General features: G+C 42.9%; 1 protein-coding gene across 3 annotated transcripts in view; it reads right to left on the minus strand.

Moving 5' to 3' along the window:
* FN1 (fibronectin 1) overlaps positions 1–16,550 on the minus strand; it is a 48,245-nt gene that overhangs the window by 25,596 nt on the left and 6,099 nt on the right. For all 3 annotated transcript variants that reach the window (XM_048952431.1, XM_048952430.1, XM_048952432.1), the window contains exons 7-19: positions 15,361–15,561; positions 14,710–14,889; positions 13,044–13,220; positions 12,061–12,213; positions 10,092–10,220; positions 8,501–8,644; positions 6,374–6,495; positions 5,069–5,246; positions 4,760–4,936; positions 3,441–3,569; positions 3,246–3,335; positions 2,527–2,721; positions 879–1,151 (exon numbers count right to left, since the gene is read on the minus strand). In XM_048952431.1, the coding sequence (XP_048808388.1) occupies positions 879–1,151; positions 2,527–2,721; positions 3,246–3,335; positions 3,441–3,569; positions 4,760–4,936; positions 5,069–5,246; positions 6,374–6,495; positions 8,501–8,644; positions 10,092–10,220; positions 12,061–12,213; positions 13,044–13,220; positions 14,710–14,889; positions 15,361–15,561 (2,148 nt within the window). The remainder of the gene's footprint in view (positions 1–878; positions 1,152–2,526; positions 2,722–3,245; positions 3,336–3,440; positions 3,570–4,759; positions 4,937–5,068; positions 5,247–6,373; positions 6,496–8,500; positions 8,645–10,091; positions 10,221–12,060; positions 12,214–13,043; positions 13,221–14,709; positions 14,890–15,360; positions 15,562–16,550) is intronic.

A 16,550-nucleotide genomic window follows, 5' to 3' on the forward strand; every position in this document is an offset into this window, starting at 1 on the left:
CCCCTAAAGTATGACTATGTTCAGATAACTTCATTTCCTTTCCTTACTTCTTCAGAGGAGTCAGGCTGGATTCTCAAAAGCTGCTCTCATTACCAAAAAGTGTCAGAACAGCAGCCAATGTGCATAGCTGAATTCTGGCCCTTGGAATAATGTGACCCAGCTGCAGAACAGCACAATCACCAGGTTACCCCTTATACTGCCCAGTAAACAGGATCTTTTCAAACCAGGTCCCAGATTCTATCTGAGCTGCCTGCTGAGATCCTTATAAGCCAGTTCACTAGGCTCCACTGGGATGACAGCAGAATCTCTGGGGTGCTGAGACAGGCTATGGAAAGCCAGACCTGACCTGGCAAAGCTAAGATGCAGTCCTTTCAATTACATGACCTGCCCTCACATGTGTATGAAGAATTCCTTCCGAAGACAGTGGAGCTTAATAGGCAGAATAGGCAAGCAGCTGTCAGAAAGGAGAGAGGGATTTTTCAGAGCAGTCTCAGCAAGGCTCCTGTGTCATGCTGAAATCTGCCCTAAGGTATTCTCCAAAAAAAAAAAAAAAATCACAGGCTGTGATCTGCACAGTAAAAGAACTGCAGGGCCCATCAATTCTCAGCCAGTAATAAAAAAGTTGAATTCCAGCCATTCGAAATTGTTTTCAAGTGCCACGAGAGTTAAACTCCCATTGGAAAGCCCTGGAGGAGGATAAATCTGCTAAAAAGATCACTGTTTGACTGAATGAATTCCCTGCCCTGTCATCCTAGTTACGGTATACCTCCTGGGCTACAACTGTTGCAATTTAAATGCTCTGTTTATATTATTTCTCTAAGCGACAGAGGTATAAGCATCTCAAAAGGTTGAGAAAAGCACCGACGAAAGGAACTTACTGGTGGTTTGCTCTCCAGTCAAAGGTTTGCTCTCCCTGCCCTGGCTCACAGCAAAGATCTTGAAGAGATAGGTCGTTCCTGGGAGCAGGTCAACGACTTCAGCAAAAGAGCTTCTAGTAATGGGCAATCTCTGGCCGTGCTGGCCAGGGCGATTGACAGGGATTGCTTCCACCCTATAGCCAGACACTTGGCTCTGGGGTGGGGTCCACATGATGGTGACCTTGACGTCGGTAACCTCCACAAATTGCAGATCTTTGGGAGAAGGAACTTCATCTGAAAAGAAAGAGGCAGAACGACGTTAGAGGCGATCCTTAGCAAATGGGGTTCACACGGGAAAAGAAGTGCATTCTGACTGAACAATGGATAGCCCAAGAGTATTTACCAAACAAAAAGATGTCATGGTAACCTTCCTTTGAACATATGCACACACGTTCCCTGTCAACATTCAAGCAGATTATAATTCAGAATGTCACCTCATAGCTTTAACTACTTAATGTCCTCAGTCGCAGAAAGAATCTTGCTGTCATCAAAAGAACTGGAAACCAAATGTAATGTGCTAGCATGTCAAATATATGCAGAAGCAGAAGCTTGAGAAACAATAAACTAACAAGAGCAACAACAGACCAACTCCAGAGGCTGGACACAAGACCCTCCTTTTAAAATTAGGAGACAGTTCTGAAAATCTGCAGCATGTTCTGAATGTCTACAATTAACTTATAAACCTATCTTTTATAATTAAACTAGTACAGGGGCTGATCTGGCTTTACTGTAGTCAAAGACAAAATTCAGTTCCCTCTGCATTGGCCAACAGTACTGCACCCCTGAATTCCTACATTCAAATTAAGTTTCTTTAGATTAGGAGTGATAATACCCTAAGGTTAACCAACACACATTTTGAGAAGACACAGATGCCAAACCACAGCCAATGAGCTGAGTTCCTTCCTGGTAAGCTCCCATCTGCCAACACATATGCTTGCAACTTGCAGGACCATCACATTCCACTGTTACCACATCAGATCCCAATTTTTTCACTGCCTTTTCTTTTGGTTTGGCTATTCAACCCAATTGATAGTTAAGAACTCTGAAACCACTGTTTTAATGTGGCTCCCTCAATTTTAGATTGTACGGTGTTATTTTGGCACATCAACCAATGCTGAGCAATCTCCACAGGCTGTGATGGAAAATAACTGTTAGGACTGGAAAGGAGATGGAGAAGTCAGGTGAACTATTTAATTTGTGTTGTTGTGTCTGAGTACGTAACCTTAAACATCTGTAGGCCAAGTACTGAGGCAAAATGATTTACCAGAGTCATAAGATCTCTCAGCAGAATCCCCATAGACAACTTAGAAAAGAGAGATCAGTTTTTCCTATAGACACAATGCAAGACCAACCTTTTGACCTGCCCACAGCTTCACCTTGAAGAAATCTAACACTCCTAATGCAGAGCAGTGGTTTGACTGTGCCAATTCATAAGTATGACTTTACCACGGAACTTCAGTGTCTGACATTTGCAATTAAAAAAACCAACACAACAAAAGCAAAATTAAAAGTCCACATAAGGACTGAGCAGCAACACTCATTCAGTTAGAGTAATGAGAGCTTGCACTGCCATTTGGGTTAGGGTACTGACTGGTCTTCTGGCCACTACCTGTGCGTGGGACGCCTGTGGTTTCCTGCTGGATGAAGACAGGAGTACTCTCCTGATGTTCCTCCACTGCATAGATGCTGATGTTGTACTGAACACCTGGCATCAGGTCACTGAGTGTTACAGAGGTAGCAGTGTCAGGCAAGTTGAGCTCTGTGCTGCTGCCTTCCACAGAGGGTGTGTAGACAATTCTGTAGCCTAAAAAAAGAATAAAAAGAAGTATGCATATAGTTGTCAGGTGTAATCAGTAAGCCAGCGCAAGAAATGACAGAAAAGAGAACAAAACAAATGTCTTTACAGAGATTTCACAAAGCCATGGGTGCTGAACTTCTTTAGCACCCATGGCTTGCTTTTGCTGAGTCCCACCTACAGATCATGGGATCATGACCCACATCACATCATCTGACCTGTATCAAAATTTGTAACTCTTGATGTATGGACTTACGGTCCATATTGTTCATGTTTATTATGGCATGGTCTGTATGACAGTTACAGAAAGTAACAAGGTTTGATTTTTCTTTCCCCCAACACAGATGCAAGAGGAATGATTTCACATCCTTTAATTGCTTGAATACAAAAGCTAAATTTTCTGCATGCCTTCCAGCTGGCCTCTGAGCCTGGGCAGAAGGCACTAACCTGTTGTTTTGGAGTTCATTTTCCTTTCTACTTAGGTTTCAGATTCTATCAGCACTGTGAAATAGGCAGGCTCCAATTAGACATACCTGTGATTGGAGCCTGTGGTCTGCTCCAGCTAATGACAATTGACGTGTCATCGACGCTTTCCACATTGTGCTCAGGAGGTGCATCAGGAGCTGTTTAAAAGACAGGAGGGCAACAAGAGTAAGGATGCAACGTACCAAATGACCAGAGCAAACAAAAACAGCTCCTGAAGTGGAGTTACACCCACCCACACATACCTGTTGTCTGTGAAGTAGACAGGATCAGATTCTGCTCGCCTTCTTCAGAGATCTGATAGACATTAACGATATACTTGCGACCAGGAAGCAAGTCAGGGATGTTGACAGAAGTGGCTGTGCTTGGAAGATCTAAAAGAGGTAGGAAATAAACACTGACTTAGAAATGTTGCCTTGTTGCTTTCTTATCAAATGACAGAGAATTCCGTTCTAATCTGGGCTGAATCATCTTCCTGCAGTAAAAAAATTGCTCTGCGCTGTAGCCTCAGTTCACAGCAGGGAAGTTACGTGGAAAACATCTGATGGGAAACTGGGAAGTGCTTCCATTTGCCTGAAGGCCTCTATCTGTAGACAGATATGCTCAGGAACCACTTCATAACATAGCTCAGCTGTCTGGGCAGCTGGAGTGTACAGACAAGAAGGGTGGTGATGGCACTGGCAGCCCTAGTGTAAGCTCACGAGTCCAAATCTTTGAGTTCAGAAGGCAGCAGGCAAGGGAGAATTACTAAGGTCAGAGGAGTACTCTTCTTTTTCTCATGCTGTTCTTCCACCACATGCACATGTCCTAGTAGCTACAGTAACATCAAATCCTTGTGAGATGCTACTATTATGATTGTTAAGACAGGAAATTAGGAAAAAGAGGTTAAGATGAAGTTACGTATGGTGAGAGAGGCTTCCTATCAGATGTAGTAAAAATGAATCCACTTCCCAGGTCTAAGTCCAGTGCTTTTAACAAGCTTCCTGGCTTAGCTAAGTTATCACATTATCAAAGCCTAGTAAGATCTGATCCAAACTAAACAACAGAGTGGTCTGGGACAGCCATCCCTGAGATCATGAGTAACCAAGAGGGGATTTGGGAAAGATTGTTTTCAGTTTTGATGCACGGACAAAAAAAACAACAAGGAAGTTAGCCAGGTGGTAAGCTCAAAGATTTGGGTCTCTCCTCATCTGCCTTCACTACACTGTGGAAGCTAGTAAGTTTAGAAAAAATTAATAGATAAATAAAAAATGCTGAAAATACATCTACATATAGCTTTTACAAATGTACCACCTCTGGCTCAGTGAGTCCCACAAGAGTATTCTGAGGGAGTGTAGCTATATACATGCCTTCTTCCACTTTTCTTTGGACTTGACCTTATGGCCATCGGTGGACAAAGAACAGTCAAGTAGGTGAGTTTGTAACCCATGCTAGCCCTCCACTGTCACACCTTAACTGAAGGACAGCAAGATCCTCACTATTTACACCAGCTATATTGACTGTTACAGAAAACAGTGATGCTGTGAGTGATGCTCGGATCTAATAGACTCAAATACTGTCTCACCAAGATATTGTGGCTCATCACCCTCCTCGCTCAGTTCATACTCAACACGGAATCCAGAAACTGTGTCAGAAGCAGAAACCCAAGAGACAACAAAGCTGCTGGCTGTGATTTCGGTGACTGACTCTGAAGTAGCAACCATGGGAGGAAGAAGAGTTGTCTCTCCTGAAACAGTGTTGCCTGAAAAGAGAAGAAAGAGGTCTGGTTAACTGTTGTCACTGTGTTAACTGGGATGCAGGAAGTAGCCTATAGTTCTTGCAGAAGGATGGCAGGTTTCTCTGGATGTCAGTCCAGTCCCACTATTCAACTCACTTGTCACTGCAGTAGTGCTAGTTGTGGTAAAATCAAAGCGTGTGACTTCTTTGGGTCCATGCTGCTGAACACTGATAAGCTGTCCTTCATACACCACACCAGGCTTCAGGCCAGAGATGGTGTAGGAGTTCAGGTGACCAGGGATAGTAGCTTCCTTCCAGTGCCTTCCAGAGTTTTTCTGCAAGAACAAGGATACCTGTTGATATACAGTGAAAGACTCCATGGCCTGCAAGCAGGCCTATCTAGTGACTCAAGGTCTGTATGACTTGAATGCCTCATGAACAGAGAGAAAGCAGAAAGGTGCGCCAGGAAGCAGAGACAGTAACTTCTTGGGTGATTATAAATTCTACTGGGGTAAATCAAAAAGCAATCTAGCTTTGAACTTTTTTTCCTTTAAAATGAACTTTGTAACATATAAACTAAAATTATTTTTCTATCAAAAAGACAGGAAGGCATGAGGGAATGGCTGAGAAATCCTTATCTGAAATTTGTTCCCAAGAGAACTCCAAGCCATCGTCTGAAAAGAATATACCAAAAAGTTTGTCCCTTCTTCCCTATGCTTGATCTTTATGGGAAGCCCTATAATAATGCTTCATCCTCTGAGGTTTGTATTCCAGTGCATTAAAGTCCATTTCTTTCAGGCCTTGATCCAAGATACACTGAAGTTAGTAAAATACTCGAGTGCTTTTAATGGCTTTGGATCAAGGCCTTTATTGTTCTCTTAATCACAGGCAGCACTGAGGTACTAGTGTACTTAATCATTAAGTGGTCTTTTGTGAAGCTATACTCTGGGGAACTGTAATATTAACTGTATCATTCATCAGAACAAATTATTCCTGAGGGATGAACGAGCCAACAAGCAGTGGTTAACCGGCTTTGCTTAGACACTGCAGAAGATGGGAGATGACTAATTATTTAATTCTCTCCTAGCTGTTATTATCTTTGTATCCTACTCATTACCTGCTCATTAACTGCACGTAACATATTGTAGCTCTCATCTCTGCACCAACACACTGAGAAATCTTTTGCAAGGGTTTACATTGCTTAAAGTGAGGAAGGACATAAAGTTGTCTTAACAAGTGCTCTTGTTAATATGATACTACACAAGCACGGTGACCAGTAGTAATGTTTGGGCAGGAAAACATCAAGTGTTTATACAGCACAGGCTGTTAACAGTTGACCTCAGCAGGACAAGGACAGTGAATTAGCACTCTACAGTAAGAGCACTCTGCAAGTAAAAGCCTGGAGCTGTGGATTCCTGGAGCTCTGAATGTATCTACAGGTCCAGCTGAATGGAGCACTCACCGGTCTCCAGCGCAGAATGTACTTGCTGATGTGAGACGTTTTGGGAGCGTTCCACTGGATGGGGTGGGAGTTTGGCTGATTTGTACTCTCTGTAATGATCACCTGAACAGGTCCAGTTGCTCCTGAAACACAAATTTGCCATTCTTAACATAATGGAGATGGTTTTCTTCCACATTTGTTGTTGAGTCATTAAAAAGGCATGGGCTGCATACTACTTAATACATGGAAAACCAGCCAGACTGTATTTCTCTCTTTGGTTCTCTCTAATGGCTTCAGCTAGAAAATGGATGAATTAGAATACATTCTGTGGAGAAGTCAGCATGTGCTGTTTGGGTTCATTTCCTGTGTCATGAAGTAGTAAATTGGAACGACTCAACATACAAAAAGGATCAGGTCCATAAGCTCATGAAGATACAAGTTCAGCAGGGCTCTAACACTTAAGGCTGCCAACTTCTCATTAACACAAACCTCTTCACAAGGCTCTCTAACTGAGAAGAAAAGGTTTTAGGATTTGTTGGTTCTCTTTTCAGTACCTCCCTGCCCTGCTGGGGAGGTTTCACTGAACACTCAGCAACACTGCACTTGTGTTAGTTCTCAGAAAATCCCATCACAGAGCAGCATGGAATCTGCAACAAAGTGTGTTGTTTCAGCCATTAAATACCTACAGCCTTCCCTCACTCCCAGCATTTCTATTTATAATTTATTTGGACAACTGTGTGACATATATACCTGCTACATATTTAACAGGACTTCCAGGCAAATAAACCTGTGCCCACACAGAATTTCAAAGCTCCCCTAACCCCAAAGCTACATTCAGAAACATTAGATTTGGTTTATTTACACATTTGCAGTCACTCTTGTGTCTATAGAAAGCCTAAATCCCCGGTCTCCAGTCTGGAGGCATGCATATTTCACATAGCTCAAGGGGATGTTTGTTTAAGCAGTCTGACAAGAGTCAATGAAGCTCAGCAATCCTGAATAAGAAACTGAGGGGGGGGGGGAGGAGGGAAAATAAGAGTAGAAGCAGCCTGCATCCTATTCGTGCCATTCTTAGCTCACTGCCCCAAAGAAAAGCAGCTCCTAGGTCTGCCTGCCAGGTGTCTTACTGCCATACAGCCAGTAAGCCAGAAACAAGGCAATAGGAAAAGGGGTAGTCCCTTCTCTTGAGGTTCAAATTCCCTTTCTGATACTATAGGGCACTTACAGGATAAAAACATGGCAGTTACTGAGTGGACAGATACTTCTAAATCTATCATGGCATAAGAACAGAGAATCAGCTCGCACTGAAGCTGGTACATGCAATTCTTAAGCAGTTCCTCCACACATAAGCTTAGAAATGTGTTAGGGAACCCATGACATGAGCACAGCTTCCTCCCAACAGAGTAGGAGCAATGCAACATTAATATTCCATCTTTTTCAGATGGAGGCAACGACAGGTGCAACTTGAAACAGGCAGGCGAAGAGGTTCCCCTTGTTTCAGAGAACTGGAAAAGAACAGCCCAACTGACAGAGGCATTGCCCATCTATATGAAGACCTCCTGGAACTGAGCAGGCAAACAAAGTTCAAGTATTTGATTTCTTCAGGGCACTGATCAGGGAAAACGCTCCATTGTTTGGTGGATTTTGCTACTGTAGTGAGTGTAAAAGGAAAGGCTGTAGATGCAAGTTTTAAGCAGCAGAATCTGAAGGTTACAGATGTGACACTGCTAAGCACTAAGAGGTGATGAAAAGCAAAGCTGTTGTGTGATAGTCATGCTTTCAGCTAAGCCTGGCCTCAGGAAAAGCTGTTAACAATCTGGCACTCTCTTTATAATCATAACACCTATTTGTGTCTGCCAAGAAGGTGGGGGGAAAACGTTCTGTTTAAAAAGGAAACCAAAAGGATCTCTTGAGCAGTTAAAGAATACCTCCCTAAGGTTGGAAGTACCTGCAGATTATAAACCATAAGCAGGCCTGGAAAACTACAGAAATAAAATTTTGGTTTCTTTGATACACAGTGAATATCACTTCCACTTAATAGGACTTGACAACTATGTACAATAATGTGCAGGAACCTGAACAGGTCAGGGAATAGAGAGATTGCTCTCCTTATGTCTTAGCAGAAGAGCCATCTGTTGGGTTTCTTACCAGCATAGGCTTGCAGAGGCTGGCAGTGCCACTCTCCAATACCACGACCATAGCAATAGCACTGGTATCTGACACCATGGACGTACTTCTCCCAGGAATCTCCAATTTGGTAGAAGGTACGGGTTTCAGAATCCTGGCACTGATCTAAAGACACAAAATAGACAGGTAACCACTGCATGATATCAAAACTATTGTGAAAAACCTACATCAAACAGAAGAGTAGGTCAGAAGAAATCTTCTGACAGAAAATGCAACCACGTTTATTTACAAATATTGCTGCATGAAGAGTAAATGGCAACAAACTGAATCTGGAATCAAGGTTCCTGATACGTATCTGCATGCTTGAAGACAAATACCAGGCGGCTTCAGTCAACTGAGTTCATCTTTAATCCAAAGCTAAACAGTGCTGCTCTCCAGGAAATCAGTGGCAAAATCTCCACTAGCTTAAGCACCATTCAGTCATATGTACGTCCGAAGTGATCCATTAATATTCACAAGTCATTCTAGATTTATCATCTTGTAAACTGAAGAAGGACAAAACAAATCTGAAATCTGCTTAAGCTAGTGGGAATACCATGTTGTAGCAATGCTTCAGTACTCTTTCTAGTCTGACCTCTGCCCGTGTCTCTGGCTCCATGCAAGTTTTCAGTGAGAACTAATGTTATTCTTCTTTAGTTAACAGGAGTCTTGTTTAGAGAAAACCATCAAAATTAAACCAATTTCACCTTTACAGAGAACTGAAATCATCTCCCCTTCTTTCAAAGTACTGATTTTCAGGGACTTGACAATCCAAATTCTTCCAGTAAAACTGTATAGATATTACTGTAAATAAAGCAGAATTTAACCACTGCTACTTGCTAACAGATTTTCCTGGCAATAGCCCCGGGTTCCCTAGATCCAGTAATTGCAAGTCAAACAGTCATGTCTTATCTTCCAACCCTGATTCACTAGAGAAGAGGAGAGGCAGAAAAGATTAAATCTCTTCATTCCTGCACAGAGCCATGATGGTTTTAGCTAACCTCCAGAGTGCTATTAGCACATGTTCTCATCCTGAGCTTGCTTTCTTTGCCAGAACAAAGGGCATCCAAAAAAAAAAAAAATCAATTCAGTCTGAGGTAAGTGAATATACGCCGGTCATGTTCTTCTCTCAGTTCAATAAGGAGACCTAAAGACTTCAAGATAGAGAAAAACCACACCTAGCATCACCAGCTCCCTGCACATTGATTTATCAGTACTCAATGTGAGCACCCTGCCTGTTAACAGCACAAGGTACCAGACTCCAGCCAATTCAGCCCAGTCTGGGGTTCAGGCGCCCTGTTACCTCAGCTTGAAGAGTGATATATTTTAAAAGACATGCTGCATGATGGAATTCTTGTAGGGCATGTCTGATAACCCAAGCTTACTTCCCAAAAACCACGAATGCCATCTCACATGCCTCCAACAAACACAGCATTACTCCTACTTTCACAGTTGTGCAACAGAAGGCAGGAAACTGGCAAAGGCCGAGTCCACGTTCACACACCAGTTTCACCACACTGCAGTCAGTTCTTGTCAAACACGGGCTGTGCACGTGGGGACAGCTGTGACTTACCAACGGGATCGCACTTCCATCTCCCGCGGCCTTGGCCAAAGCACGTGCAGTTCAGCATGTGCCCCTCATCGTGACGCTTGTGGAACGTCTGGTTCACATCATAGGTGATACCATCCACGATGCACTGATCTGTTTGAGAAAGAGCAGAGATGTTTTGTCAGCAACAGCTTTAAGCAGTAAGACAAAATCCTTCTGCTTGGCACGTATTTCCCTCCTCTTGATCAGCTTGCAGAGAGTAACCCTGACAAGCTTCATCCATGCAAAACGGAGCCCTTCTGGTATCTGTGATCATGGCAGATTAGTGCTGCATACACCTCACTGCTCCTGAGTTCATTTATCAGCGGCGTGCAAACAAGTACCACTTGCAGAAAAAAAGGTCCATAGGATCCAGTCCAAAGCAGAATCCATTACTCACTATGAAACTGCCTTACAACAGATTCCACGCGTGAAAGAATGTAAAGCATCACACTCCTTCACTACTATCTCTTGGGGAAGTCTAGATTGGAATACTTTGTTAAGTACTGTCTGAAATCATTAGAACTGCACAAGAAGGAAAGGGCTACTCCAAATTCATGAAAATGTCAAGCTGAGCTACAAATATGCAACACGAAAACATCATAAGCATCTCTGCTATACCTCGTATTTAGCTGAAGACTGAAGCTTGAAAGACTATTATATATACAAGATGCTAATGGTGCCTACTAATCTACTACTCCCTCAAAGCACAGTAACCAGACTCCATGCTAATTATTAGGTTTAATGGAGATATGTCAACCTGTGACACGGCCCAGAATTCCTGAAGCCAGCCTAATCACAGCAAGGAGCACAAAGACAAAACAAATGATAAAACCACCCCAGAAGCACGTTGTTTTGTTAAGCAGGACCCAAGAGACCCAAGTTCAGTTCTGGATTCAGTCACAGACCATCTGTCCTTGGGGAAGTGACTCAGTTAATCCCAGGCCTTCTTTCCCCGTCATACTTTCCCACAACACAAGCATGGCGTCAGGATAAACCAAACACGGGTCACATCCACCAATGGGGGCTAAGGACCTCCTCCAGTTGCTATGTTTTAAAAGTTCTACTTAGATAACCTTTGCCTTTTGAAAAAAAACCAATATCCATGTCATCGTCAACAAGAAAGACCCGTTAAACTTGAGAAGCAAACAGCACAGAACTAGCTGTGCTTCTAGAAAAGGAGTTTCACAGACCAGAAAAACTTCTAGCAGCGCATTTCTCATCGTTCTGAAGGAGACATATAAAAAACCCTCCTAAAGCCCTTGAATGGACCTTTCCCTATAAATTACATCCCATTTCAGCAGTGGTATTAAGAGTTATTTCTTGGCTGCTTGTCAGCAACCCCCCTGCCTTTTCCAGATACCAAGCCAATGCCGTGAGCTAGCTGAAGGATGATCAAATATCTGTGCTTTTAAGTCTTTTTTTGGTATTGCTTCAGCACTTCTCCACTCGGGCCTCTTATTTAAACAAGTAAATAAGAGTAATGTCAGTGCTGTCCTGCCAACTTTTCATATAGATTAGCTCGTAAAGGGATTCATCCAGCAGAGCAACCAAGCATTTCACTGCAGAACGATAATACAGGATGGTTCTGCATTCAAACTTTAGACTAATCTGGGGTTGTGTCTGTTCTTGAGAGGTTTCTGCTGAGATCCCTTTAAAGTCTCAGTGTCACTCACTGCTAACAATAGACAATAGGTAGAGCTAGATACTGATCCAGCTAGTCAACGTTTTTCCTGGCTTGCTAGTCTACAAAGGCTGAAATGGTACTTTCACAGCATGGAATCAAGACAAGAGCTTTACACATCCCCTCTGATTCCCTTTGGATTCCACAGAAAAGATGAGTAATATAAAACTGAGTCTGGGCTTGAATTCCCCGTGATGGGAAAGAAAACCTATTTCTTCTGTATCCCCAATGCTTAGACCAAAGCAGTGACACCAACACGAAAAGCAGTACCTCTGAGTTGGGAGTATGCAATGCAAGTCCACTCTCCACGGCCATTTCCTACGCAGGTACACCTCATCATGTGGCCCATGTCGTGTTGTTTATCCCACTGGTCCCCAACACGATACATGATACCATCATTGGTGGTGCAGATTTCCTCATGGGCTGGTTGGGAAGAAAGCAAGAAAACACTTCATGAGGTCATAGTTAACAAGGCACTGAGGGCTTATATCATTTGCATGCCATGTATTGGTTTCTGCATCTTAACAAGAGCGTCGTAGGCATCTATGGAATTTCAAATATCATTTTTGCAGGATGGTGAGTGTAGATTCCCTTGCAGGGGTTCATTCATTTAATTTCCACTTGAAAGTCAACAGAGATTCTGTGTGGCATTCAAAGGGTGCTGTGTGAAACGATCAGCTCTCATTATGGGTCTGCTGTTATATGAACATAGCCATTGGAAGAGCTGAGTGTTCATCAAGCTGTTTAAGAGCTCAGATGCTGCACTGCCGTTAATCACAACACCTTTCATTTCAGAACTCCCACGAGTTGGAGATCAGAGATGTGCATGGACTGGAGAAATGGACCACGACATAGTGCAGACATATTCCTAACCACACATCAGGTAAGAGGAAGTGATGAGCCATGAAGGAGAAGCTTTGGCAGATGCAAGACAAAAAAAAATCACTTGCTATCAAGCAACATAGTTCAATGTTTCTTAATGTACCTACAACACTCTGTACCAGCTGAAAAACATGCCTAGCTTGCAGCAAATGAAGAACAAAAATAGCCTTTTCCTGAGTCCTCACTAGAAGTGATTAGCTGGGAGGAAAACAGGACAAAAAGCTTCAGAAATTCCTTCAAGGTTTTTGGGCCTGGATGCAAGCTCAAACTGGAAGTCATCAATAACTGACCAACGACAGACAGCTCCTTACTTTCCAGCTCAAAGAGCTACGTGCAAGCAATTATAATCCCTTTACGGTTCTCATTCTTACCAGCCATAGGGCAGAAGCCAAATTTCTGGTCAGCATCATAGTTCTCAGTGGTTCCACACCACTTCATGTTGTCTCTCCGTCCCTCAGAAGTACAGTCGGTATAGTTGCGGTTGTTGTACAGGAAAGGGAAGTGGCACAGAGCACCATTGGAATTGCCACCACGTGTCTGGACCAAAACTGGAGATGAAAAGGAAACAGATGCAAATCAAACCTACGCTCTCCCATAGCATGCAGAGAACAGCTTTAAAAACAAACCGCTAGCACTGTTTTTCCCATGTGTACTCTGTATGGTATTCTTCACTAGCCTCTTTTATTGGATTTAATTAATTCAAATCTGGAAATATAAGCCTTGCACGAGGTCAGTTCAGTTCAAACATTGCTTTGGAAAGAGTTGCTGGACTCAGCCATGGGATTTCCTGGGGAATATGGAAAACTAAAGCTCACAGTGTTTGGGAAGTGGCTTTGCAGACCCTTTGTACCAAAGTCTAGAGAATCAAATAACCCCACAGTTCTCAGCATATCTGTATTATCTCACTGAGACTATTACTCAACTGTGCCCTTTGGCTTAAAGAAAAATCCTGGATGTCAGGAAAGGGTTACAATTCATTTATGAGCAACAGGACAAGTCAGAAACTCTCAGCAGGTTGAAAGCTTCGTGTTTTGCAACCATCAGTGGAAAGAGGGCTCTAATCTATGTAAACTATTCATCTGTTGTACAACTCTGGTTTATAAATAATAGAGAACAAGGAGGCATTTGCTGAGGTTTTTAGCTATATCAATATTTCTTAATCCCCACAGAATACCACAAGAAGCCTCGTTAAAGCAAGAATGTGTGTGCATGTCCATATGTGGACAAGGGACCAGGTTTTTTAGCTCTGTATTTGTTGGGTTTGTTTTGTTCTTCAAAAAGAAAGAGTATTGTATGTGCTGTGCAGAAAGGCTTGTCATTAAAAAAGAAATGAGGTAGAAGAGCAGTTTAAAAGTCTGTACAGTGTAAGAAGCAGTAATTTTGTGCTGGAATGTGAAAAATTCTCTCTAAGGTCAGACTGCAGAGAAGCCTGCCTGGATACTGCTCCACAGATGCCTGATGGGCTGTCCAGGAAGTACAACCACACAGGTAGATGTGCGCTGTGAAGGGAACGCTGACCATCCACAGATGCAGGAATGCTGCTGCGTTAGTCACACACCAGCTTTTGATCACAGCAATCACAAATCACATTAAGATTGCTGCTATATATGGCAACCTGGCCAGATAGTCACTAGCGAGGCAGTGACAGAGAACTGCACAAGTTGTACTCTATGGATACCCTCTTCTCTGCAACCTAATATGGGCAATGCTGTAGCAATTCAGCCAAGTAGAGACAAAGTCCACATATCCTTCGAGCCAAAGCTCTGTCTTGACTAAGTATTCATGCTCTACGGCCAGCCTGAAGAACAGAGGACATGACTCAAAGGTTACACCTGTGTCATCCTGAGCACCCTCCAACGATGCCAAGAGTGTAAAAACGCTCTGCCTCCAGACAGCCCTCCATTCATGTAACTGCCTTGCTGTTAAGGCATGCCTCGAGTCCCTCCAAACTGCCGGGACTGTTCAGACAGCTACATGCTTTTGTTCTTTCCTCCACGAAGGCCACGTGCATGCGAAGACCCTCTGAGAAGGACTCACCATTCTGCTCAGTACAGAAGGAGTATCTCCTGTCCTGCTCAAAGTTGGAAGTGGTGCTGCACCAGAGGTGCCCATCTGTGCGGCCTTCAGTGGTGCAGGAGTAGAAAGTCCTCCCGTTGTAGGTGAAAGGCAGAACACAGGGTTCTCCATCAGAATTGCCACCATATGTTTGGGTCACAGCTTTGAAATAAACAAAGTACAGGATTAGACTCCAGCTTAAAGCGATCCCCAAATCTTAGGGCTCTAAAACAGCAACAGCCCCTCTGGGTCAAATCACTGGCTGCTATGAACCCACAATGACTGCCATGGACTTGGGCCAATACACACCAAGAGAAGACTTAGTCCCACAGCTGTGTCATTCCTCTACATTCTTTTCTAAACATATATTACTGCAGCTTGGTTTGAATAAAATTATGAATGCTGTTCCCCATGGGCCTCAGCAGTGTTATATATATAACTCACTGGGAAATATTTCTGCCCTACAGAATCAGGCTGCAAGTAACCAAAGCAACTATTTATTTCTTCACCTCTCCCATCTTTTTCCAGTATGTCCTTTTTAGCAGACCTATGATACACATACAAAGAGACTCCCCATCAAAACAAAACCACAGATCTCACTGGACAGAGCAGGCACTGAACAAAAACTCATACCTATTTCCTGGCAGCTGACTCCATTGCCCAGACAAGTACAAAGCATTTGTTGGCTGCCCTGCGTCTTCAGCCACTGCATACCCACAGAATACACCACTCCGTTATCAGTTACACAGTGGCCATGTGGCTGAGGTTGGGGCTGTTGAGGCTGAGGCTGGTACAATGCTGTCTGTACATTTGTGAAGCTGGGAGAGCCAGATCCTGCAGTAGAACATGGGAGAGAAGTGAGACGTCGCATGCAGAGCTGAAGAACAGAATGCTTCAATTAAATGCTGAGACAAACTCCTACACACTGCATCAGATTGAAGACATCACTCTTGACCTCCCTAGACACATTTTAATTATTCCATTTGGTAAACTTCAAAATTAAAAGAACAACCCTCTCTCCTGCTAACGATAGCCTCTGGTTTCTACCACCTTTGAGTTGCTTTAGAAAGGATTAAGATGGCCAACTGCTCAGACAACAAAGAACTACTGATACAGCAGAGAGAGAACACAAAAAAAGCCAAACAAACAAGGGTAGGATTCATTTTGATTTTTTCACTGAAGAAGAAAAGTAACTCTGGCTGTCTGCCTACACTATGGATGTTTTTGCTAAAGATTCCCACAGCAGTCTTCACAAATTCAGGTCTGCTGAGGTGCAGTAAGCAGAACACTGACACCATTGAAGTGATACGCCTTTTGAAGTTCATACCTTCTGAGAGTTTGAAGCTAACCTGCTGGTGCTAATGAGTTAAAAGTCATTAATCAAGAAAATGTCAGTGTCGTTTCTGTAGAAAAACAGAAGCTTTACTGCAGACACCAGAAGAAAATGGCAAAAAGAACTTAGAAGGTAAAGACTTTGTTAAGCCTTGGGCAGGAAATAGATTATCTATAAAGCAGGTAATATTTCATACCAAAATTACAAACTATCTATGTGCACTAAACTGCACTGTATACATACTTTGGCATTTCTGTTTTTTAAAGCCTAACCATTAGTAGATGCATTTATCTTGTCAAAGAAACCAGATGGTCTCAGTGGAGTTTAAATTAAGGGCATTTCAAGGCAGTTACCCTGAGGCAAATACATGAAGTTCAAACACTAACTCAAAATGCCGTGTTTTTAAAACAAAGCTAGTAGATATTTCCTGTAGATGCACGGTTCTACATGTGATTTACTGCACAGTGATTGTGCAGGCAATCACATCTGT

Source organism: Lagopus muta, chromosome 8 (assembly GCF_023343835.1).
Source record: "Lagopus muta isolate bLagMut1 chromosome 8, bLagMut1 primary, whole genome shotgun sequence".
In the NCBI taxonomy this organism is placed as follows: domain Eukaryota; kingdom Metazoa; phylum Chordata; class Aves; order Galliformes; family Phasianidae; genus Lagopus; species Lagopus muta.